Raw genomic sequence first — 22,585 nt, 5'->3', positions numbered from 1 at the left:
ATCGACTCGGCTTGTGAAGAACAACAAAGCGTCAACATGAGCGCACAATCCGACGCGTCGAGGTCTGTCAAGCGAAGAAGGATGGACGATGGTGAAGACGAGTTGTCACCTTCGCCCCGAAGTGGCTCACCTCGATTGGCCACTCCGGAGCCATACATTGCCTCTACGTCGCCACCTGATGCTGAGCACGCGCAAGACGTGCAAATCTACAGCACATCTTCTACCGAGGCAGCTCCTTCTGCACTTCCCTCGTGGTCCGAATGGCAGGGTCCCTCCTCTCTTGCCTCTATGCTTCTCCATCCGGACTCTAACCCATCCCAAAAATCAGGCAAAGGACCGAATGTCCCCATTGCCCCGCAGCCACCCATCATTGCCTTCCCCTTCAACTTTGGCTACAGTGCCACTGCTCCAAAAGACAGCACAACTCAGAACCCCAATCTGGCGGCTATTGGCGTCGACCGAGGAACCTCTGGTGGTCTAGCCATTGACCCTACATTGTCGAGTCTTCGTTCCGGTGCTCAAGGAGGAAACCCCCTGTCAGAACACAATTCACCATTGCCTGACATCGAAATCACAGAAGACACGCTTCAGTCCGCCTCGGATCAAAATTCAGCGGCTCTCCAAGCCGCTCTCGAACAAGCTAGAGCAGAAGCAGCAGCCATGGACATGGATGGTGGGAATGGAATGGATCATTCAGGATCGACCGGACCCGGTAGTGTGGTTGGATCGAATGGTGGTTTGGCTCCTCCAGATGATGGGACGCCAAGGAAAGAGCAGCCTTTCTCGAGATCTCCAGAGCTCAAAATTACGCACAAGCTGGCAGAAAGGAAGAGGAGGAAAGAGATGAAAGATCTGTTTGACGAGTTGAGTGAAATGTTGCCAGTCGAGAGGGGTTCCAAGTCTAGCAAATGGGAGATATTGTCACGAGGTGAGTTTTGACTGCGTCGACATTTTCGCCGCCGCCGCCTGAAGGAGGAATTGTTGACGAGCCCCCTTCTACTAGCCATCGACCATATTCGTTCCGTCAAAAGACACAATGATGAACTCGTCGCTGAGAATCAAAAACTCCGCCGGGAACTCGAGATCACTCGCGGAAATGGCGGTCAAGGGGGCACGAACACCACATTCAGCACCACGGGCCAAAACTTCAATTACAACCTTGCGTCGTACGCTTCAGATGCGAACGTAACAGGATCTGCGGATGATGGCGCGACAGTTGACCCAGCTCTCAATCCTGCTTTGAACGGCAAGACAGAGTAAGGAGGCAGGGTCCATCATGGACGAATGATTGGAGAGAGATGATTCCTACGGCTCAATAGTTGATTAGATGAGGATATCTGCGTCAAATAGTGTATGGATCTGTCATCCGAGATGTATGATACAAGGGACATGACGCGAGGGTTGACATTGGTGATGGATCTCGCAAGCATGAGTCTCTGAGTCTACAAAACGCTATATCATCTGGTCCTAAAATTTGCTTCCGCTCGATGTTGCGTGTTCAAAAGTTCGCCGTTGCTTAAATATCTTCAATCACCTGTGTTAACCATCTCGTACTCTTTGTCTATCTGAGCATACGCATAGGGTGTACGGCCCCCATCCACCCACCGCCATGCACTTGCTCAACTTGACTCTGTCGCCTCCTACGTCCATCACGACGGCCGTGGTGGGTTCCTTCTCGGGGGCCAAAGGTCAAGAGATACTGGCAGTGAGAGGAGGCACAAAGTTGGAAATCCTAAAGTTGAACACTGGAACGGGATTGCGTGAGTATATAAGTCTCTGACTCAACAAGTAGCACAGCTTGCTGATATGTCTCACAGTCGATACCATATGTACTACCGAGGTTAGCTGAACCGCCCTAATCGAACCGCCCTAATCGGTACAGAGCTGATCGCTTTGCAGGCTTTTGGAACGGTTCGTAATGTTGCTGGATTTCGACTAGCTGGAATGACCAAAGGTGAGTGAGCTGCCAAGTCAGGGCTGTCAAGCGCATCCCAGTCCAGCACTGTCATTTGTATTCATGCGTGGACCGTGCTGATATCATGCACTCAGATTATATTCTCCTGTCGTCCGATGCTGGGCGGTTATCAATCATCGAATTTGTGGTCACCCCTACACCACATTTCGAAAGTCTCTATCAGGAAGTTTATGGAAAGTCCGGCAGCAGGTGAGCTGAAGGTTTCGTCGCTTGATCCTCAGCTCACAACACGTAGACGTATCGTACCTGGGCAGTTCCTCGCCGTAGACCCAAAAGGTCGGAGTTGTATGTACGGAGCGTGAGTGCTGTTCGGCCAGGCGCATTGCATCATTTACTGACCCGCTCGATCCCAGCATCGAAAAGTATGTGGCTTGGGAAGGGTTCTCCTCAGATACGCCTGCTGACTCATCCGCAGGGCCAAGCTGGTCTACGTCCTGAATCGAAACGCAGAAGGTAAATTGTTCCCCTCCTCGCCGTTGGAGGCGCACAAGAACCACACGTTGGTCGTGGACATGATCGGGGTGGACCAGGTGTGTATGATTGTCTTGTATGCTAGCATCTCACTGGACCTCCTCTCAGGGCTATGACAATCCCATGTACGCTGCCCTTGAGATGGACTACACCGAGGCAGATGAGGATTCATCCGGGGACGCAAAAGACCGGACTCAAAAGGTCAGCTGTCGTCTTTTCAGCCAGAGTCTATCAGCTGACCCCCAGATAGTTCTTGACCTTTTACGAGCTGGATCTCGGATTGAATCACGTCGTGAGAAAATGGAGTGAGCCGACAGATAGGAGAGCGAACAAGCTCGTTCAAGGTGGGTCCTCGCTGCTGTGATGCTCGGCTAACTCTCCATCAGTGCCTGGAGGTCAGAATGCCCAATCTGAGCGCTTTGAAGGTCCTTCCGGTGTCCTCATTTGCTGCGAGGATCATATCATCTGGAGACATATGGACGCCGAGCCTCACCGCATACCTATTCCTCGACGGAGGAATCCGCTGGCTCAACGCGGAGAGAGCAGTCGAGGCAACATCATCGTGTCGGCGGTCATGCACAAGATCAGAGTGAGTTAGGCATGTGCTTGGGGCAATTTCAAGACTCTGCTAACGAGGACCGCAGGGCGATTTTTTCTTCCTGCTTCAAAATGAGGATGGCGACCTGTTCAAAGTGACCATCGAGCATGAGGGCGAGGATGTCCGGGCACTCAGAATCAAGTATTTCGATACTGTGCCTGTAGCTCAGAGTCTGTGTGTTCTGAAGAGCGGATATCTCTTTGTAGCCAGCGAATTCGGTGACCAGTGGGTGACGAGGCGCACCACAGCTTAGTATACCGCTAACGACCACAGGCAACTGTATCAATTCCAATCCCTCGGAGACGATGGTGATGAACAAGAATGGTCTTCATCCGATTACCCCCAAAATGGCGACTCTGACGCTCCTCTTCCCTATGCTTTCTTCAACCCTCGACCGATTCAAAACCTCGCGCTTGTCGACACTCTGCCCTCTCTCGACCCTATCACCGACGCCAAAGTCGTCAATCTCCTCGGCCATAATTCGGACACTCCACAAATTTACGCTACATGTGGTCGAGGGCCTCGCAGCACATTCCGGACTCTCAAGCATGGCTTGGACGTCAGTCCCGTGGTTGCGTCCCCTCTACCCGGTGTTCCGAATGCCGTGTGGACCGTCAAGTTGACGGAAGATGGTGAGTCTGATGCGATCCGACAAGTCAGCTGACGATACTCTGCAGATGAATTCGATTCGTACATCGTCCTCTCCTTCCCCAACGGTACTCTCGTGCTTTCAATCGGCCAGACAATCGAAGAAGTCAACGATACGGGTTTCCTGTCCTCTGGACCGACCTTGGCAGTCCAGCAACTGGGCAATTCGGGTCTCCTGCAGGTTCATCCGTACGGTCTGAGGCATATTCGAGCTGCGGACCGTGTGGACGAGTGGTCTGTGCCTCCTGGTTGCTCGATCGTCTCTGCTACGACCAACAAGAGACAAGTCGTCATTGCGCTCAGTACTGCTGAGCTTGTCTACTTCGAGCTAGACCCTGAAGGATCATTGAGCGAGTATCAGGATAAGAAGGAGCTGCCGGGGAATGCTACGTGTCTGAGTATCGCGGAGGTGCCAGAAGGTAGACGACGGACACCGTATTTGGTAAGTTGTGTCGGTCTTCTAGAGAAGTCTCCACTGATTCTTGCAGGCGGTCGGTTGTGACAATCAAACTGTTCACATCATTTCGCTCGAGCCCGAAAACACGTTAGAGACTCTTTCCCTCCAGGTGAGTCCCATGCTGCACGCTGAATGGAGCTTACGGCCCCTCTATAGGCCCTTACAGCACCCCCATCTTCCATCTGCCTCGCTGAAATCTTTGACACATCTATTGACAAGAATCGAGCCACACTTTTCCTCAATATCGGTCTGACAAACGGTGTTTTATTACGTACAGTTGTCGACCCTGTCGATGGCACATTGTCCGACACTCGTCTTCGATTTGCCGGAGCCAAACCGCCACGTCTTGTGAGGGCTACTGTTCACGGCGCGCCGGCCGTCCTTGCCTTTTCGACCCGAACCTGGATCGTCTACACACATCAGGATTTATTGCAGACCCAGCCTCTGATCTATGATCAGCTGGAGTTTGCCTGGAGCTTCTCAGCTAGCATGTGTCCCGAGGGTCTGATTGGAATATCAGGTAATACTCTCAGGTGTGTCCAGCTTGCTCTCTGGAATACGTTTGCTGACCGGCTCAGGATATTTACCATTCCTAAACTCGGCGAGAAGTTGAAGCAGGACACCACGCCTCTCTCGTACACACCTCGTAAATTTGTCAGCCATCCCTACGCTCCGATCTTTTACATCGTTGAGGCCGATCACCGGACATATGGACCAAAGACAATCGAGAGGATACTTGGGGAGAAGGTGAGATGATCCCCAAAACTCTCAGCTCCGCATGCTGAAAGGTTCTCCAGGAGGCCAGCGGGAGCAGAGTTGATCGAACGATCCTGGACCTTCCGCCAACTGAATTTGGTAGACCGAGGGCTGGTCCTGGACATTGGGCATCATGTCTGAGAATATTGGATCCTGTAGCTGTGAGTGCCTCTCTGCGTCGTGGAGAGCTCCAACTTACATCCTTCAGAATGACACCATTTCCACGTTCGAGATGGACGAAGATGAGGCTGCTTTATGCGCCACGATAGCCTATTTCCCTCAGGGCAATGGCGAGCCATTCCTGGTGGTTGGGACGGCAAAGCAAATGGTGGTCACGCCAAAGTCCAGCCAGGGTGGATTCTTGAGGGTGTATGCGATCAAGAATCAAGGCAGAGAACTGGAACTGCTGCACAAGGTGGGCAGAATTCACCGATGCCGTACTGACTCTCAGACCAAAACCGACGACGTACCTCTTTGTCTCGCTGGCTTCCAAGGTTTCTTGCTCGCTGGTATCGGCAAGTCTCTGCGGCTGTACGAGATGGGCAAGAAGGCCTTGCTGCGAAAGTGTGAAAACACTGTGAGTGGGATAATGCGGCTCTCAGGATCTATCTGATTTACATAGGGCTTCCCGACTGCTGTGGCGACGATCAATGTCATTGGTGCTCGAATTATCGTTGGGGACATGCAAGAGTCCACTTTTTACTGTGTCTATCGATCCATCCCGACTCGACAATTATTGATCTTTGCCGACGACTCTCAACCTCGATGGTTGACCTGCGTCACGAATGTGGATTATGACACGGTCGCATGCGCCGACAAGTTTGGAAACGTGTTCGTGAACCGGGTCGAACAACGTGTCTCTGAGACTGTGGATGAGGATCCTACAGGAGCTGGAATTCTACACGACAAAGGATTCTTAATGGGTGCTGCGAACAAGACGGACTTGATAGCGCACTACAATGTGGGAAGCATCATCACGAGGTGGGCATGATCGTCGCAGAAAAGTTTTGTCAAGCGCTGAACCGTAACAGTTTGACCAAAGTGCCCCTCGCTGAAGGTGGTCGTGACGTCTTGGTGTACACGACGATCTCTGGCGCGGTTGGTGCGCTGATCCCCTTTGTTTCCATGGACGACGTGGATTTCATGTCCACGCTTGAAATGGTGAGGATGGAGGCAAAGAGGCAGCGAGAGACAATGCTGACTTTGATTTTCCAGCACATGCGAGCTCAAAACATTTCTCCGATCGGGCGGGATCATCTCGCATACCGTGGCTATTATGCGCCGATCAAATCAGTCATTGATGGTGATCTCTGCGAGGCATTCAATACGCTGCCTTATCCCAAGCAGCAGGGTATAGCATCTGATCTAGATAAGAGTGTAGGGGATGTGTTGAAGAAACTTGAGCAGATGAGGACGAGTAGTGCGTTCTGATAGAATTGCAGACGGGGATCCAACAATGTAAACTCCCGACTTGACCCGATTGATTTGTATTCTCGGCGATCCCAAAAATATTTATTTACAAATGACGCACAAGAAAAAAAAGTACAAAGATTCGGGAATGTCAGCGACGAGCAGATGGGTCCTACTTGCATCTTCTCTTAAACCATTTTGGTACCCGTACAATTACGCCTCGATAGCCTCCCAGAGCAGCGAGAGAAGCACAAACGAGCGTCTAATCTTATACAGATAGGTCACAGCATCCCCGAGCATCATGAAGGTGAGCTTAAGACTTGTGCCACCCAAAAGTCGCCATGTCGATCAGTCTCGTGGTGAGAGCGTAATGGACATCGCTGACAACTGCCTGTCCCTCTGTCCCTCTCATTTCTATCCTGCAACTCCATGTACACCTTCACCGTACTACCTTTGCTCCGCCGCTGCATATCTGCCCCTGCCCCATCACCAGATCGTCACTGCCGAACACGAGCGAGAGCATCAAGATGCGACAGTCGTCGGAGGACTCAAAGGGGCTGCCATAGCAGCAAGTATCATCGCCCCCTTCCATCTCGCCATGAGAAAGTACTCCACAGCCTATAGAGCCATTCCGACTCCTCTAAAAGCATTTGGTGAGTATCGTCCACTCCCAACTCTATGGCAACCCCCCTATCATCTGGTTGCATTCCGCTGCTGACATGTACACATCTCACTCTTTTCAGGTTTCGTCACGGTTGGTGTCTTCACCATCAACTTTGCGGCCGAAAAGTCTGGAGAAGCATACGATCAATCTCAATGGTCAGGCGCAGGTCAGAACTCCATCGATGCGAAGACAAAAGCTAGAGATGCACAGTGGGAGCAGATGGGAATGTTGGAGAAGGCTGGGGACTTTGCGATTCGTTGGAAATTCCCATTGATCGTCGGATCGTGAGTGCGGGGTTGGGCTGGATGGCGATGATGGCAATGATGGCAATGAGATATCTTCGCTGAGATGGCACGACGTAGATGGGCCGGTGTTCTCGGTGGTTCATACCTCTGGATATCTCGGAATAAAGCCATGACTGTGCCACAGCGTGTAAGCTCTTTCGGCGTCCAGCTCGTCGTAGACGATCACGCTGATCTCTCATGCCATAGCTCGTTCAAGCACGTATCTATGCTCAAGGTTTGTGTTCAATGGGAATCCTTCACATGCTCATCTTTTTTTTTCTCTTTCAGCTTGGAGCATCTTGTGTGTCATTGCGGCTCTAGCACCGATCGGAACGGCAAACGATAAGAATGGACGAGCAATATCCCATCACCACCCTGCAGAGGATCACTCATGGAAGGATATCATTGGTGAGAGCCACAGTTTGGAGTGGTCCGCTGATGTGCTCTCGTACAGCCCAGAACGAAGCTGCTGCCAAAGTCGAAGCTGAGAGACGATCTCAAGAGTCTGATCCAACGGCCGTTCTTCGGGCCAAAAAGGTACCGGTGGCGCAATAGAGAGGAGAGTTCGCGACTTTCACCTTACGCTCTGGGGATAGGACACTACGAGACAACTTGTACATTACATATCAGTATCATCCTCTCCTGTCATGCATGCTTAGGTCGGGCCGAAAGTCGTAGACAGAGGTAGATGGGTGCTGACGCTTTGGCGCTCGGTCCTTTTCAACCAAAGGATATGTCGTGAGTCGTCGCTCAGATCATGGGACCTTTTGCCCGCCATTAGTGCGGAATGGGCAAGTCACGAAACATCCATGGCCTCGTCACTGTTCGAGCACTCTCACAGTATCTTTCCAAACAGCCATCACCATGTCCAACGCTGTAATCTTGATCAATGGTTTTCCAGGCGTGGGCAAATCGTCAGTCGCGAGAGAATTGATGTGAGCACTTTGATCCGCTGATTGCCCAGAACAGGGGAGAACGTGTGCCTGTCCTTGCTGACAACCTGCATGTAGGGCATTGCTACCTCATTCGACGTTACTTGAGGCTCAAGCTTTGGATCTAGCTGCGAACGCGGCACACGAAGTGACGAGTCGGTCCAATGCAGAGTTGAGGAAAAGACTGGTGAGCAAGCATCTTCCCTTTTTAAGCTGGATCGCAATGATAGCCTCATTGCATGTCGCGCTGACACGATCCTCAACACAGCGAGAGACTATTCTCCGTTCATTGGCACCTGTCGGTACTGGTGTTGGTGCTCAGAGTCGAATCATGGTCATCACCGACACCCTACTATCCTCTCCGCCGACTTCGGCGTTTCTGCAATCATACCTTGCATGCTGTCGATCCAATGGGATAATCCTCATTCATATCATCTTGTCATGCGACTCCTCTACAAACGTCTCACGACTGGGCAGCGGTAGCAAAATTGATGAAGATACGCTCGTGGCCATGAGGATGGAGGAAGAAATCGGACAATACCTCTCACTTCAGGACAAAGTCCGAGGCGGGTCCATGCCGGGCTTGTCGGGGGAAATGGAGTTGGACAATTCCAACCTTGGAGCTAAAGATACCGCCGCCAGGGTCGGAGAGTACTGTATAGATTTGTTGAAGAGACAGGGATGGTCCCTGCAGCCTGCAAAGAGGGTGTAGAAAGAAATTCCTACGCTTGCTGGTCCCGCAAAAGCCATCATCTCAACATAGCTCGATCCTCAGTCTAGCTAGCTGCATGAGCAAAGCGCAAGCTGACTGGTCTATGTATGGGATTGGTCATCTCCTTTTCGGAGCAGATCGCTACACTCGACAGCAGTACCACCAGATCGATGCCTTCACCTTCTTCCTTTTCCGCCTAGACTGGAGGGGAAAAATGGTTTCGGTGCGCCACGGCGCTTCTTGTCGTGATTCTTAGCCTTATGGGATCCTTTGTGCCGAGCTGATGGGGTAGACCCCTGCATTTGTGCCCACGACTTGCTCTCCCTATTCCGAACGGGCTGATAAGCGAAAATGCTTTTTGCGTTTCCATCTTCCTCCGCTTGCTCGTCGACTTGGGAGGAGGGCAATGCTGGTGGTTCCTCGGACGGCGAACGAGGCTGATGAGCTACAGGCCGAAGAGCCGATGGGATGACCTTGGGATGATTATTCGGCGGAAAATGACGCTTAGCAGCTGGAGATGGCGTATTCTTGTGGAAGCTGGGCGATCTATCCCTCTTTCGGTGCAAAGGGGACATATTCCGCGCCGCACTGTTCGACGAGCTGGGCTGCACTAGAACTTTGCTCTCCAAAGGCGTTCTATCTTGCCCATTTTCACAGTATCCATTGGTCAATGTCATTGGACTCTGACTTGGAGCTCGTTCGGTCCAGCTCGAGTCGTCCGTCACGCGAATATAGCTCAACAAGTACGCATTGCGATCACGTAGGACGTCGTCGACTGCGCAAGGGCTCATGTCCTCATCGTCTGCATGGTACCATTTCCCATTCGGGGACTTGACGTAGGACGTATAGTGACCGAATCTGAGTTCATTGCCATGGTGACAAGTCACTGCGAAAAGGCGATATCGATTTCGTCCGGACTGCGAAGGACGTGTCAATTCCGCGAGAGATCCGACTGAGACACATCCGGGCTCACATCTGCATCGACCATATAAGGAGTCATGTCGAGATGCTCAGGGAAAGCAATGTAGCCGTTATATCTGTTTGCGTGAGGCTGCCCACGGTGTCCATAAGAAACGCTGAAGCGTTTCAAATGGAAAGTGAGGATCGGAGGGGTCTGAGCGATCTTGAAAAACTTGACAGCATTGGCTTTGCTTTTACAGCTGTCCCAAGATCAGCGTTCGGTGAGTGTAATCCGATGACTCACCTGTCGCACTTGTATTTGTTATCGCCTTCCAAGCGTTCTTCACGGACGAATCCTTGAAGCATTGATTGCAGTTTCGCTGATCCTCCCTTATTCACGTCCAGACTGAGGTCTAGGAAATGATCAAAGGTGTCGGATGGCTTCTTGCACCTCGAACACACGACACGAGATCGGACGATTCCTCCCCAGATTCGGTAGACCCAAGTAGTATGTTTAATCTTCTCTGGCAAGGTCCTGGGATAACATCAGCCAGTCTAGAGCGGCAAGGGAGGCTACACACTTCGGATAACCTGCCAAGGCTGTAGCTTGAAGACTGTCTGTGAGAAAGCGAAAGAATTCGTGTGCGTCTTCCTGCCTGTTCTTGCTGAACCCCTTCTTAATATCTGAGCAGAGATGAGTGAGCTTCATCGCGCACGCCGGTCAAAATAGCTGAGCTCACGACTGAGATTGGAGTGAATCGATTTTGGTGCGTATCTCGACTCTTGCCAATGTATCCGGCTCATACTGTAAAGTGCGCAAACGGAACAGAAGCCTTTCCTAGCTTGCAGACCTGAGACCCGCATATTAGAATCGTCGATGACGACAGATGATTCGCGACGACCGACTCACAGGTACTATTCTCGACTTGCGTTGCGTGATCCTCCACCATCCGCAGCACGGGCGGTGTATGCATGACCACTTGCAACGTCGAATTCGCATAGCATGCCATTGACGGATTGTATAGTCCGGCTCCTGCACGTTTCGCATTCGCAACTCTCGTTGGCCATGTCAGATCAACGTCATCCGGACACAAATAGCCATTTGCCTCCACTTCATGAGCCTTTTTGAGCTGACTCGAAGTCGCAGGGGTCGATATGGAGCTGCCGCTAGGTGTAGCAGCTACCTCTTTGCCTTTCCTAGATGGCGTAAGAGGAGATGTCACAGGCGGTCGGCTGGAAGTGGCTGGAGAGTTCGGATTCGACGACGTTTGGGATCGGAGATTGGACGGTCCAGCAACACTCTGCAGGTTGTTATATCCTCTCGATCGGGGTATAGGACTTGGTGGACCAGGCGGGATGACTCGAACGCCAGAATGGACGGACATGGAGGGCCCATAAATTGGCTCGTCGAACTCCAACGCTTGCCTCGCTACAGGACCAAGGAGTCCGTGCCCTCTGACTCCATTGACAGTCTGTCGAGTTCCCTGAGGCATCAACAAGCCCAGAGCGCTCATCGTAAACTATCCTTGAGGGTCAAGATACAGGTCACTGGATGATCACTGCTTCATTGTCTACATGCATCCGTTCATAAATTTATTATCGTCAGCAGAAAAAAACTCGCGAAAGAAGTTGAACTTTTTGTGGCGAAGTGGCGGCCGTAAAACTAATCTCAAGATTGTTTACCCACCCTTGCTAGACATTGTGAAGCAAGTCCGGGAGTTTGGGTCGTCAGAGTATGGGTGCGTAATTAGCATCATGCTCTTCCATCATGTGAACGGCTGTAGGGATGATTGCTCTGTTCTGGCTTTCTGTCGCGACCTAAATTGAATATTGTTCAGTCTTTCTGTCTGGCAATCAATCTCAAGCGAACCTTTGCAAACGGTTTCCGTGTCAGTCCTTTGACCTGGCTGAAACCTGGCTCAACATATAAATGCTGATCTACGGCAGGTCGAAAGCGGCCATTCACGTATCCCTTACTCGAATTGTCACTGGCAACCATCTCATATCAGAAAGCTTCCAGGCATGTCAACCGTAAATGAGGGAGGTCCAGGTCTCGTGAACCTCGACGGGAATGAAAACTCCTTGACCGAAAGTACAGGTCTGAGCACAGGTAATACATCCAGTCTGATATATACAAGAGGCAAAAGTTGATCCCTCGCCTAGGCAAGTTGATCGGCATCTGCATTGCTGGTGCCATTCTCGTCATTTGGTTCTTCCTCCTCTTCTACGTTCGAGGATTGTTATGCACCCAGAAACGATGTACACGACCCAAATGTGGACATCGGATCAGTCCCAAGGCTGCACAGCTCAACGACGACACTGGTGTAGTTCATGAAGATGAAAGCGACTGTGGTTGGCAAAGGTGGGAGAAAATCGTCTTCATCGTGGGGAAAGGCATTCTTCATAGAGCTACGGAAAGGGCGAAAGAGAGCGGACGAGAGATGAGGCAGGGGGCAAAGGAAACGTACGAGAAGCACCGAAGTCAAGGAAGGCGCTCAGAAGTTTAGATCCTGCATGAATTCTGTACGCAGATCGCGAACTGCTAGAATCACCTTTCCATCAAATCAGGTGTGTGTGGGTGTGTGTCCAGATATCTGGTAAGAAAGACATGCCTCGTAGCATCCAGACCGTTGCAAGGCGCCTGCACTACTTGCCATCGATAGACACAGAGATATTGACCCAAGGCTGCAGACTAGTTACCCCTTTGCCATAGATGAAAGGAGCTATCTGCATCAGAGCTATTCCTGGCACTTCGCTCCCTGGCCTTGGTGGTCTAAAACAAGGGTCTGAAAGGGTGGAGTCCATTCACGTCTCATCTCCTAGGTTGAGAGGAAGCTCGTGCAGCAGGAAAGCAGGTAACAATCGAGAGATGCGCGCTATGTAGATGTAAGCTTGCCTCGAATAGCAAGCCAATATCGCAATCAGCCTCACGTATCATGTCCGAGACTGACACCCTATCCGGAGATCTTGGTGCAGATGGCGGTAGCGGTATCTCCGAGCTAGGAGGAGGTAAGTCTTCTCGTCAATAAAACGAGCTGATGAGCTTCGGTATCAGGGGTATGGGCAGCAATTGGGGTCGGCATCGCCTTGATCCTCTACGTGCTCATGATCTTTTACCTAAGAGGCATGTATTGGTGGCAACGCAAGTGTAGGGAGTGCGGCCGAAGAATCCGAAAAAGGGACCATGGGTACGGAACGGGGATGCACGACCAATTTTGCAAGCCTGCCGGGTGGGAGAAACTCTTCTTCATCACGGGCAAGAACTCGTTTGCGAAAGAGTTCTCAGAGGAGCATAACAAGGCTTAGACATGGGCAGTACTCATAGTCGGCTACGTATGTATACTCGTTGCCATCCAGGTTGATCACAATACGATTCCCCTCAGTCACCTCACTAAGGCGTCTTTGGTTCGCGAGTCATGAGCGTCAACCGGCCTCCTTACATGTTGCGGCTCCCTCAGCATCCTTTCGTCCTTCACCATTTTGAGGTTTTGGCTTGCCTGCCGCCGTCGCTTCGATCTGGCATCAGAATGCTCAGCACAGACCAATCGCTCATAGCCCTATATGTGTATCTAGCAGTTCAATTTCGAGTTACATTCACTTGAATGAAGCAACGCGAGTACTGTCATAGGTCTCAGAACGGGACCGCGTCTTCATCATCCGCAGGGGAGCAGAGTGGATCGAAAACGGCGAGGAATACATAGCTTATCTGAACTCTGTAGTCGGATGACGGAACATGGTCGGAGATGAGTTGACAAGGTAGCTTCGGATGTTGAGCTGTGACTGGGCAGATGGGGCCGAAGCAAGCGGACGACGGGGACCCTAGTGCATACACATCTTTGCTATTGGGAGCTTGTATCCTGGCAGATCCCAATACCGCCTTCTGACACCTTTCCAGACCTCTTCGCGTTGAGATTCCGCGATGGGCACGTCTTGCCACTGGACATGGAGACCGACATCTTCCATGTGAAGCTCCGCAAGGCTCGATGAGACCGCATGGATTGTTGCATCTGCGGGAAATCAGCATTGACCTCCATGAGACGGGCCCCTCCAGACTGACTCGTGGCACCGAGCCCATTCCAGAACGAGAAAACTCCCTGCTGGGGCTCGAGAATATCCGGGACGACGGATTCGAAGAAAGTCTTAAGATCTTGCAACCGGTCAACACAGTTGTACCAATGGTACGAGCTTCCATGCTCACCCTCGTAGCCCTCCGCAAACGTATCCATGAAGATGGCATCGAAGCCGTCGGCTGAAAGCTCCAGTACCCGCTTCAGGTTTTTGCCTATCAGGTGATCCTGCCACCTGCCTTCCAGCACCTTGACGTTTGGCCAATCGTAGACTCCGGTAGCTTTCATGTGTGCCAGGACGTCTGAGTGAGCTTCTACGATAATATGAAGCCGCGGACTTTCGGACTGAATAATCCTATCGATCTAGTCAAGTGTTCAGCAGGAGTTAGCGTCTCGGGGTAGACATCACTCACGATTCCTAGCCCAAAGCCAATGTTGAGAACAGCGAGCCCCACAGTATCCGGCCGTCCTGCAATCATGAGTGCGACGTGCTGCTTCACTTTATAGCGAATCAGATACCACTCTTGTTTCATGATATATTGACCTACTAAGGGGCTCTTCCCAGCCCATCATGACACTGTTTCCGTCAGGTCCGGAACTTTGGGCGCCATATCTACCTACCCATTGCCATCTGCGTCCAGAACCCTCTCTTTGCCATCCTCTCCGAGGTCCCATGTCAGTTTACTCTTCAAGAAAACCTCGTTGTTTCCTGCTGAGCTTTGGTCATTAGCCCTCAGTTTGAGGTGCGTGGCGGAGCTCGAGCTCGAAGTTCCTCCAAGGAAATGGGCAAGCATCTCTGTTGGTCAATTTGAAGTTCTGTCACTCGACACACCTGATCGAATCCCATCATTACGGATAACCTCCCACCCTGCTCTGTCTCCCAAACTCAGGCAGATCTCTCCTGCTGTCCTACCCCAAGAGTCCATGGCGTTCCATACAGCCCCACCCTCTAGGAGAGTCTCGAGAAGCTCTGGCATCCTCCGTTCTGCCGCATAGTGCAGGCACGACCAGCCTAAATCCTCGTCTTGATACCATGTTGGGGCGCCTTGGGCTAAAAGATCCTTAACATTTTGGAGTGATCCAGATTTTGAGGCGACCAATAGTGCCTGTGCCAGTGTTAAAAGCTCGGATGGGATCTCTTCTGTGTCGTCTGCCATAATCACGGGATTCACTGGGCTGCTTGCAGGGTTCAAGGTGAGCAAGCTGCGATACTGAGAAACGGAATGAAGCGAGATAGGTTGATTCAGCATTTCATGCAGTCCAGGTCCGAAAATTCCATTACGTGACGCGCGATCGAAGTAGCGTCGAGCATTGGATTGTCTTTTTACACGACCCCCAAGATGGCTTTATAGGACGATGCCAGACAAGCTTGGGCGCAAATCCCGGCCGGTCAGAACGTTGAGGTCGGCGACAACTTACCGCCAGAAAAAAAGCATATACGCTTCCCCGTCCGTTGCAGGATCGACCTCCAGCCTCGGGCGGCGTCTGATCGTCCGTCGAACGGATTCAGGTGGTAAAGGCAAAGCGAGAGCGGTGTCTGAGGAGGTAGATGATGAAGACTTTGACGAGTTGGCGGAAGATGATGATGAACATGACGAGGATGTCGATGAATTGGCGGATGATGAAGACCTAAGCATGGTCAAGGCGGAATATCGAGAAAGGGCAGAAAGGGCATGGGAGACAAGACGGGAGAACGAGAGGATCCGAGCGGAATTGCGAGAGCAGAGGCTTGTATCGCCAGGTGAGGGCTATTGGAGGTGCGGCATATTGATGCCTCTCAGCTCTCGACCTCGACTTACCAAGTGACGTGAGTTATGTCGCCTGACGGAGATATCGAATGCCCGTGACGCCTTTCAGGACTTGCTCAACGGTATTCATTTTCACGCCTCAAAATTTTATACCGCCCACAGTCTGATCTTGAAGCCTCAGAAGCAAGTCCGACGCAGACAATGGGGATCAAAGAAGAGGATGCTTTTACAGACAGAAGGTATAGCGCCGATAGAACGCAACGGATTGGACAAGGACTTTTGGGTCCATCTCAAACCTATCAAGCGGAGGAGAGTGATGAGCGTACCTTCTTGGGCAGTCCAAGAGGACGATAGTGACTGGGATGAGCAGAGCGGCTCAGACAACACAGGGGAGAGAACTGAAGAAACTGGGGAAGAGGAGGAGGAGGACAGCGAGTCACAAGCCGAATCTCATGGTCGAGCTCAGCCAAATGTGGTAGATTTGGCGGAACGCAGACGGCAGGGGGAAGAAGCTGCTGAACTGGCTCGGGAAGATGACGGAGGGGTGGGCTCAGGGGCGCAGAGCCCTGATCAAGCTCCTAAGAGAGGATATCGAAAGCAATACAAGCAAAGAGACATGTTCAAATCCTTGGACGGTACGGCTCTGCTCGCCATGGGTCAGTACAGCTTGGTCACTTTGACTCCAGCTGATGGATGTAGGATTCTTGGTCGAACGCTTCATCGCCAGGGAGCTCGCGAGGGCAGGCTATCAGCCTAAGATGGAGTCGGCTGACCGGGCAGCTTCCGCTGCATCTCGGCATCATATCGAGGCTGGAGAAGATGACGAAGCAGGAGATCTAGAATCATCATGACCGACACGAACACGTCAACGACCTACGACCCGTACGACAAGCGATGAAGCCGTCATGCCTGTATGCCACGCACGAAGGTCTCCAGAGAAGCACTGAGACATGTCGAGATGATGGCCATTAGTGCATGAGAAGCGGACCGCTGTACAAGACGTCCTGATCGAGCTAGACTTTAGACTTCTTCCCCGCTGACCGGCTCGTAGGCTCCTTTGGCGCCAACTCCTGTGCTCATTTTCGCCCGACGTCTATACGACTTCCATCCTGAAGTCTGATCAGCGGAAAGTGAAGAGATAGCACTCACCCTCAGCTGGTATCTCGTACACTTGAGTGTAGTCGATGTCGTTGGGATGGAGCCAGAAATCGCTGCAATTCTACCCTCGTCAGTGATCAGACTGACTTGTTGCAACCCACCTGTATGATGCCCATATCGAATGGGTTTTGATCTCTGCCCGCTTTTCTCATACCTCCCAGTGCTTTGCCTTTGGTGAATCGATCAAGACCAAGCACTTGCATCATCGGACCAGAAATCCCCTTCCACAGTGCTCCACAGCACCGTACAGGGAATGAACCGTGAGAGTGCGCGTGTCCGTGAGGACCATGCGAGTGCTTTGCAGGGCCTCGGGCTGCTATCAAGTTCCCATCCGGGCCAGCTATGCCACTCTCAGGCGGTGCGTTCTCGCTCGCACCCATCGGTCCCACGCCTGCGCCTACTGCAGCAGCTTGACGCATGGCCCCGGATTGATCTCTAAGGCTCTGACCGCCTCGACCGCCCATGTACCCGTAGCGACCCAGATTTGAGACCTCTAGTGTCGTCATTTGTCGAGATACTTGCCACAACTGGGACACGCCGAGAATTAATGTCCATGTCAGCTGTAAAGTGGCCCAGAAAGCAACAGCGCTGAGGAAGGCGTCATATGATCCGGCCCGGCACAGTGTTTCCGATAAGTCGCAGACGGTCAGGCCAGGGGATGGGGAAGGGGAGTATGCAGGAGCGTTCTCCAAGACGTCTGACCGAGAATTCAGCGGACTCAAAGATAGCAGCCTGAAGACGACCCACAATCGATCGTCAATCGGTCGAACAGGATTATGCCAGCGATCAAGAACAGGACAAAAGAGAGAAAGTAGCGATGATTGCGGAATCCCACTGAATGCGCATCAGACCAGAGCCCGGGTGCCCTTCTTTGTGCTTACCGCAGTTCCATATCCATGGGCAGTGGCTGACGATGCTCAGCACGCAAGGCAAACGCGTTCATCAACTCACTGGTCGTACCGAGCAGTGCATCGCTTGCAAACCCGGCAATGCTTTGAGCGAAGAGGCTTCTTCGTCTATGCGACCTGAGCGCGAAGTCTTTGATCGATCCAGGCCTACTCACCATACATGAGATGCAGAAATTTGTCCCGTTCAGTCGTCCAGCATCGACGAGATCCTCTAACATCTGCTCCGATGTCAGGCTTGTCCCGACACCTTGGATCACGCTCACCATCTTCACGTCTGAGCCCCCAGAGGGCTTTGGTACGAATCCTGGGTCTGTCCGTATGGCTTTATAGAAGCTAGCGCTGCATAGGAGAGCGCAGACGAGGAACGCAAGATTGGTGAAAGCGTGACCTGGCGTCCCTGGAGGTCAAACGTCAGCCCTCGAACTAGAAAGCCTGGCATTCCTACCTCGAAGTAGACGAGTTGCCCAAGCATAAAACACCCATACTAGAGAGGCCGTGATGATAGCGGCGAAATGTGGTGAAGATGATATTGGATTGTCTTCTGCCCTGTGTGACAGCAATAAACGCATTACGATCTGTGGTCTGATGAGTAAAGGAGCTTCAAACCAAGCTTGCTCACCGTCTGCATGGCCATGAATAGAGCCAATGCCAAAGGGAATGCGACGAGTATGGGGACAGTGTCAAAGACTTTGAAGATGAGGAACAGGATGATTGTGGGGAGAATAAAGATGACTCGAGTGGTGTTGACCTGCGATGGATGGTGAGCTCGTTCAGTATCACGTTCTTACTCACCTCGCTGAAGCGGCCAAACTTTTTCGCTCCGAGAGACGTGTATCCCGCCTCTTGTAGACCTCTCTGGAACGGCAGAATCCCTTTTAGCTCCTCCGCCATATCTCGCGCTGTCTTTCCTGCATTCTCCTTGACATCGAGGTCTGCGCCAGCTTCTAGTAGATACCTGATACAGGGTGACGAGCCCTTTACAGCCGCCCAATGTAGTGGTGTCATACCAGCATTGTCGCGTGTCTCGACGGACGCTCCGTGACGCAGTAGGAGGTCTACAGATATGGCGTCGCCTGTCATCCGTCAGTCAAGAACCAAAATCGTATTGCAGTGTTGTGTCCCACCTTGATATGCGGCCCACATCAAAGCTGAATGTCCGTCGTCATCCTTCTCATCGATAGCGATGGGTTGGTGCAGCTGAAATCCTCCGTCAACTCTCGCTTCCTGTTTCCATCGACTGAAGATGAAGCTCACCATGTACAGAAGCGGCATGACCGCACTGGAATGGGTAATCAGATGTAAGGTGTTGAACCCCTGACCATCCCGTACATTAGGATCTGCACCTCTGCTCAACAGAAGATGTATGACGTAGAGATGTCCATTCCTCGCTGCCCACTGGAGTGGTGTCGCTTTGAGCTCCCCTCCTATCGGATCTATCTCCGCACCATTATCTAGAAGAAATCGACAGGTCGAGATATGAGCGTTAATTGCTGCCCAATGTAATGGCGTCACATCTTGGCTATCTCGCGTTGATAGGTTCACGGACCGGTCAGATTCCAATAGCTTGGAGAGAGCGAGTGTGTCACCTCGTTGAGCAATAGCATGAATGCTACTCTGTGATTGTGACGTTGACCTCAGCACTTTGGCAGCTGGGAAAGACAGTGTAGGACAGCTTACCTCGTCTAGGTGAGGAGGGGGAGGCGGCGGTCGAATCGTTTCCACGCCAACTTCAATGCTTGGTCTCTCCGGGTCTGACAATGGATCTATAGGACCAACTTGAAGCTCTTCCTCCTCGTTCTGAGGTCTAGGGGAAGGTGCCATGGGTCGTAAAGAGGACGGAGAGCCAGAGCCATCCATGGCTTGCGGATACGAGTTTTGAGCTACCGCCGGACTGAGTAATCAACTCGACAGGAGCGGAATCGGTCTGCCAGTCGCAAGGACAGAACACGGGGTACAGCTACCTTGGCAGAGCTGGTTGTCAGACGACGAGCTGTTGATCTTCTGGCGGAGGAGCGCGAGACAAAGGACGAGAATGGACATTCAAGCCAAGATGATGCAAAGTCGCGCGAGGCGATGTAAAATCAAAATCAATGACTGACCAACAGGGCCAGTCCCATGGATGGACGCTCTGCAGCTAATAAGGGCGAAAGCTGCTACGCTCCCGCAAGGTTGTTTAGTCTATCCAGACTGACATGCTTAGGCATGGAGCTGTGAATATGGCATGCATATGACGAGTAAGATCAACAATGCAGGATACCTAAAATAGCGGCTCTGGAATCGCCACGCATCATAGCCCAATCAACCTCTATAAACCCAATTTTCCCGATCATCAGCTTGCAGACGAGCATACCTGGGTGCATGAGTTTGATATCCAGCAGGTTGAAACTCACTCCAACAACAATCTCAACATGTACGCCTGCATGTCCTCCCACCTCCAATACTCTTCGCCGAATTGCCGGCCACGTAGAGCAATCTGCTTGGCAAGGTCATCGTGACCGACTTGAGGGCTCGCATGCCCCTTCTTGCCAGCTCCAGAAGCGGCCTCAGTCGAACTGATTGCAGATGAGTCTGGCGGTCCTACGAAGAAGGCCATGATGGAGTACAGATCAGAATAGTCAAGCTGGACCGGCTGCGGGCTGTGAGCTTCAAGTGGGGCACACAAGTTGAGTTACATACCACATAATGATACCACGGTGTGAGCCAAGCCTGAAGGGTGCGCGATGAGCTGAGGGTCGCGGAATTACACGATCCAGCTTACCGAATTCCACTCGGGATACAAAGACGCCTTCAGAACCACACTGCCAGAGGTCAGAAGACGGTGGAAACGCGAAGACCATCCGTTGCCATCCACATCCAGCATGTCTGAGCTGTCAGACGTACACTCATACACAGCTAATGCTCTGCTCACACTTGAACCGGGAGGCAACCTCGGGTGAGATCCGTTCCTTGAATTTGATGTCTTCAGCCATTTCTGCACAGGTCCCATCGGCCTCTCGGCACTGCCAGATTGATCAGTCAAGTATGCGCAAGTGATCGGAGCTCGACTGACCTGGTGCGGTTTGCCCGTTAACCCAACATCCATGTATCGATCGTTCAACACTCCTAGATCCCACTCTTCCATTTTGGCGTCATTACCTCTCTCTACCCAGACATTGATTTTGGGATTCGTAGTGGGGTGACCTTGATGATTCGTCTTCACGCGACATCAGCAGAAAGAAAGCCATCTTTTGTTTGCGCGGGGACACACCTCCGAAGCCGAAGCCTGCGCCATGAGAGCGAGCTTGGGTCTATGACTATTTCGCCAATCATAACCATCTCTCTTCCAATACGAGTCACCAGTGGTACTCCCTCGCCAAAACAATTTGTTCACGGTCTTCGACTCCCAAGGGGTATATTTCGATGCCGCTTTGGGATCCGTGAGGTTTTCGTATGCTTCGAGGGGAGTTGTGAGGAATTCTGCATTGCGAGTGAATTTTGATAATTGTCCAATCGGGCGAAGAATAGTGTCACGGGGCACATCCCAAGATAAAGCTCCGTGTACTGCCAAAAGGGACGGATTGAGGCAAAAGTCCCTGGTCATGTCCATGTCGTGAAGGAACGTAACTTCTACACATTGAGCGAGCATTAGCCAGTGCGTGCTGGTTCATGACGGAGAACTTCACCATCAGTCCTGGGGGGTGGTAACATTCCTCCATCAAGTTGAGCTAGACCATACTGCCAGCCTGGAGAGTCCTCTGGGCATGCCGACGTCAGTCCCTTCACGACCACCCTGCCTATCCGTTTCTCAAACGGAGCAAGCTCTTGCTCCGTTACGAATCGTTGCTGCGAGATTGCTTCGTTCAGATGTCTGCGTTGGTCATCCGCGACGAGCCAGGACCCCAGATCGTGATCAGACATGGAGAAAGTGATGGGAGCAGGCAAGAGGTCCACGAGAGGAGCGATGAGCCTGAACAAGAGCTTGCCACGCGCCGAGCCGGCTCTGTCCCCAGTTATGGAGCAGTTGCCGGGGATGAGATTAAGCTGGCTACTTGACGTCAGTCGGGTTCCCATAAAGCTGGCTGTGTCGACAGCTCACTATGTGCTTTGAGTGTCGACGAGCTTTTGAGCCCGGGCTCTAAAGGTCTCTGGGGATAGGGCGAAGAAGGGTGCGACATCGTTATAAGTTTGGTCGTACTGCAGATACATGTCGTCAGCGAGGTGTCAACTTGGGCAATATCGCCTGTGCAATACCAGGCTTCACTAACATCATCACGTATCTTTACATGGTTCTGCTCGCAGAACTTCCACCAAGTATCAAATCCTTTTGGTGGTAGTCGCCCAAATCGTTTCTGATATTCGTGGAATGCCGATTTCAGCGTCTTGGATTGCCTGTGAGGCCTTATCAGCCAGGATCCATCAAAGTCAGGTGCACCATCGATATCTCCTCACCTCTTATTGACGTCCTCCCACTGTTTCTCGGCCCTCTGTATCAATAGCTCTATAGGATGTTTCTTGACTGGCTTGGATCTACCGAATAAAGTGGACCATCCAGAGCTAGAGGAATGAGCTGCGTCCTCCGATCGAGGCGGTCCAGCACGATACAAAGCAGCTGGGTCCGTCTGGCTCAAGTCATCTTGACCAGATGATCCCGGTACTCCGATGAAGGTAAACCATAGGACAATCACGAAAGCAAGAATGGCTATCCTGGAGAATCTGAGACGCTTGTTCAACATGTATCTGCGGATGGTCAACCGCCAAGTCTGAGTCATTGGGGCTCGCTTGACTCGGCGGTTCGACCCTAATGCCGGATCTGGACGGGAAAGAATGGTGGATCGTTGTTCTACTGGGTCGAGGTATGAAGACGACTGAAGAGTGAGAGAGATCTGCGAACCTGGGGAATGATCAAAAAACCGATTGG

General features: G+C 51.9%; 11 protein-coding genes across 11 annotated transcripts; 6 read left to right on the top strand and 5 right to left on the bottom strand.

The window, feature by feature from the left end:
* Positions 1-36: 36 nt before the first annotated feature.
* On the top strand, positions 37-1,260 carry BD324DRAFT_648163 (hypothetical protein; the record flags this gene model as incomplete). The annotated part of the gene is made up of 2 exons (XM_022017797.1): positions 37-928; positions 1,004-1,260. 2 exons carry the CDS (start codon positions 37-39, stop codon positions 1,258-1,260), a joined length of 1,149 nt encoding a protein of 382 aa, XP_021874968.1.
* A 349-nt stretch (positions 1,261-1,609) lies between these two features.
* Positions 1,610-6,336, top strand: BD324DRAFT_648162 (putative U2 snRNA binding protein; the record flags this gene model as incomplete). Its single annotated transcript, XM_022017796.1, has 22 exons — positions 1,610-1,760; positions 1,818-1,840; positions 1,900-1,954; positions 2,050-2,164; positions 2,211-2,273; positions 2,329-2,337; positions 2,391-2,505; positions 2,555-2,647; positions 2,697-2,790; positions 2,833-3,035; positions 3,091-3,269; positions 3,318-3,676; positions 3,722-4,134; positions 4,181-4,258; positions 4,306-4,682; positions 4,728-4,896; positions 4,947-5,066; positions 5,114-5,320; positions 5,357-5,482; positions 5,528-5,886; positions 5,937-6,066; positions 6,121-6,336. 22 exons carry the CDS (start codon positions 1,610-1,612, stop codon positions 6,334-6,336), a joined length of 3,654 nt encoding a protein of 1,217 aa, XP_021874967.1.
* A 349-nt stretch (positions 6,337-6,685) lies between these two features.
* On the top strand, positions 6,686-7,818 carry BD324DRAFT_648161 (hypothetical protein; the record flags this gene model as incomplete). The annotated part of the gene is made up of 6 exons (XM_022017795.1): positions 6,686-6,968; positions 7,059-7,263; positions 7,342-7,411; positions 7,471-7,498; positions 7,552-7,671; positions 7,718-7,818. 6 exons carry the CDS (start codon positions 6,686-6,688, stop codon positions 7,816-7,818), a joined length of 807 nt encoding a protein of 268 aa, XP_021874966.1.
* On the top strand, positions 7,750-8,995 carry BD324DRAFT_54721 (hypothetical protein). Its single transcript, XM_022013014.1, has 3 exons — positions 7,750-8,198; positions 8,274-8,382; positions 8,464-8,995. The coding sequence occupies exons 1-3, from the start codon at positions 8,128-8,130 to the stop codon at positions 8,905-8,907; spliced, it is 624 nt and encodes a 207-aa protein (XP_021874965.1). The 5' UTR covers positions 7,750-8,127; the 3' UTR covers positions 8,908-8,995.
* An 88-nt stretch (positions 8,996-9,083) lies between these two features.
* Positions 9,084-11,192, bottom strand: BD324DRAFT_606867 (hypothetical protein; the record flags this gene model as incomplete). Its single annotated transcript, XM_022014033.1, has 6 exons — positions 9,084-9,824; positions 9,881-10,067; positions 10,112-10,342; positions 10,389-10,491; positions 10,548-10,658; positions 10,718-11,192. The coding sequence occupies 6 exons, from the start codon at positions 11,190-11,192 to the stop codon at positions 9,084-9,086; spliced, it is 1,848 nt and encodes a 615-aa protein (XP_021874964.1).
* A 1,878-nt stretch (positions 11,193-13,070) lies between these two features.
* On the top strand, positions 13,071-13,466 carry BD324DRAFT_613947 (hypothetical protein). The gene has a single exon (XM_022014551.1). It carries the CDS (start codon positions 13,224-13,226, stop codon positions 13,407-13,409), a length of 186 nt encoding a protein of 61 aa, XP_021874963.1. The 5' UTR covers positions 13,071-13,223; the 3' UTR covers positions 13,410-13,466.
* Positions 13,467-13,535: 69 nt separating this feature from the next.
* Positions 13,536-15,208, bottom strand: BD324DRAFT_613946 (S-adenosyl-L-methionine-dependent methyltransferase). The gene is made up of 7 exons (XM_022014550.1): positions 14,707-15,208; positions 14,496-14,670; positions 14,423-14,451; positions 14,288-14,373; positions 14,006-14,237; positions 13,865-13,954; positions 13,536-13,814 (listed from the first exon to the last, which is right to left on the bottom strand). Exons 1-7 carry the CDS (start codon positions 15,122-15,124, stop codon positions 13,627-13,629), a joined length of 1,218 nt encoding a protein of 405 aa, XP_021874962.1. The 5' UTR covers positions 15,125-15,208; the 3' UTR covers positions 13,536-13,626.
* Positions 14,918-16,665, top strand: BD324DRAFT_54616 (hypothetical protein). Its single transcript, XM_022013011.1, has 6 exons — positions 14,918-15,068; positions 15,134-15,615; positions 15,656-15,681; positions 15,732-16,120; positions 16,187-16,278; positions 16,322-16,665. The coding sequence occupies exons 2-6, from the start codon at positions 15,231-15,233 to the stop codon at positions 16,471-16,473; spliced, it is 1,044 nt and encodes a 347-aa protein (XP_021874961.1). The 5' UTR covers positions 14,918-15,068; positions 15,134-15,230; the 3' UTR covers positions 16,474-16,665.
* BD324DRAFT_54688 (DHHC palmitoyltransferase-domain-containing protein) lies at positions 16,511-18,472 on the bottom strand. Its single transcript, XM_022013013.1, has 9 exons — positions 18,134-18,472; positions 17,952-18,085; positions 17,844-17,906; positions 17,732-17,796; positions 17,662-17,687; positions 17,528-17,614; positions 16,882-17,477; positions 16,772-16,841; positions 16,511-16,731 (listed from the first exon to the last, which is right to left on the bottom strand). Exons 1-9 carry the CDS (start codon positions 18,255-18,257, stop codon positions 16,643-16,645), a joined length of 1,254 nt encoding a protein of 417 aa, XP_021874960.1. The 5' UTR covers positions 18,258-18,472; the 3' UTR covers positions 16,511-16,642.
* A 43-nt stretch (positions 18,473-18,515) lies between these two features.
* On the bottom strand, positions 18,516-19,809 carry BD324DRAFT_54290 (ankyrin repeat-containing domain protein). The gene is made up of 3 exons (XM_022013010.1): positions 19,366-19,809; positions 18,943-19,302; positions 18,516-18,885 (listed from the first exon to the last, which is right to left on the bottom strand). Exons 1-3 carry the CDS (start codon positions 19,543-19,545, stop codon positions 18,772-18,774), a joined length of 654 nt encoding a protein of 217 aa, XP_021874959.1. The 5' UTR covers positions 19,546-19,809; the 3' UTR covers positions 18,516-18,771.
* An 87-nt stretch (positions 19,810-19,896) lies between these two features.
* On the bottom strand, positions 19,897-22,579 carry BD324DRAFT_644319 (hypothetical protein). Its single transcript, XM_022017589.1, has 11 exons — positions 22,117-22,579; positions 21,933-22,056; positions 21,764-21,861; positions 21,351-21,712; positions 20,936-21,294; positions 20,738-20,881; positions 20,597-20,687; positions 20,447-20,550; positions 20,365-20,394; positions 20,079-20,317; positions 19,897-20,038 (listed from the first exon to the last, which is right to left on the bottom strand). The coding sequence occupies exons 1-11, from the start codon at positions 22,434-22,436 to the stop codon at positions 19,987-19,989; spliced, it is 1,923 nt and encodes a 640-aa protein (XP_021874958.1). The 5' UTR covers positions 22,437-22,579; the 3' UTR covers positions 19,897-19,986.
* Positions 22,580-22,585: the final 6 nt, after the last annotated feature.

The sequence above is a fragment of the Kockovaella imperatae genome (genome assembly GCF_002102565.1).
Source record: "Kockovaella imperatae strain NRRL Y-17943 chromosome Unknown BD324scaffold_1, whole genome shotgun sequence".
Classification (NCBI taxonomy): domain Eukaryota; kingdom Fungi; phylum Basidiomycota; class Tremellomycetes; order Tremellales; family Cuniculitremaceae; genus Kockovaella; species Kockovaella imperatae.
Note: the sequence above shows the minus strand (reverse complement) of the source record. Positions and strands in the feature narration are given on the sequence as shown.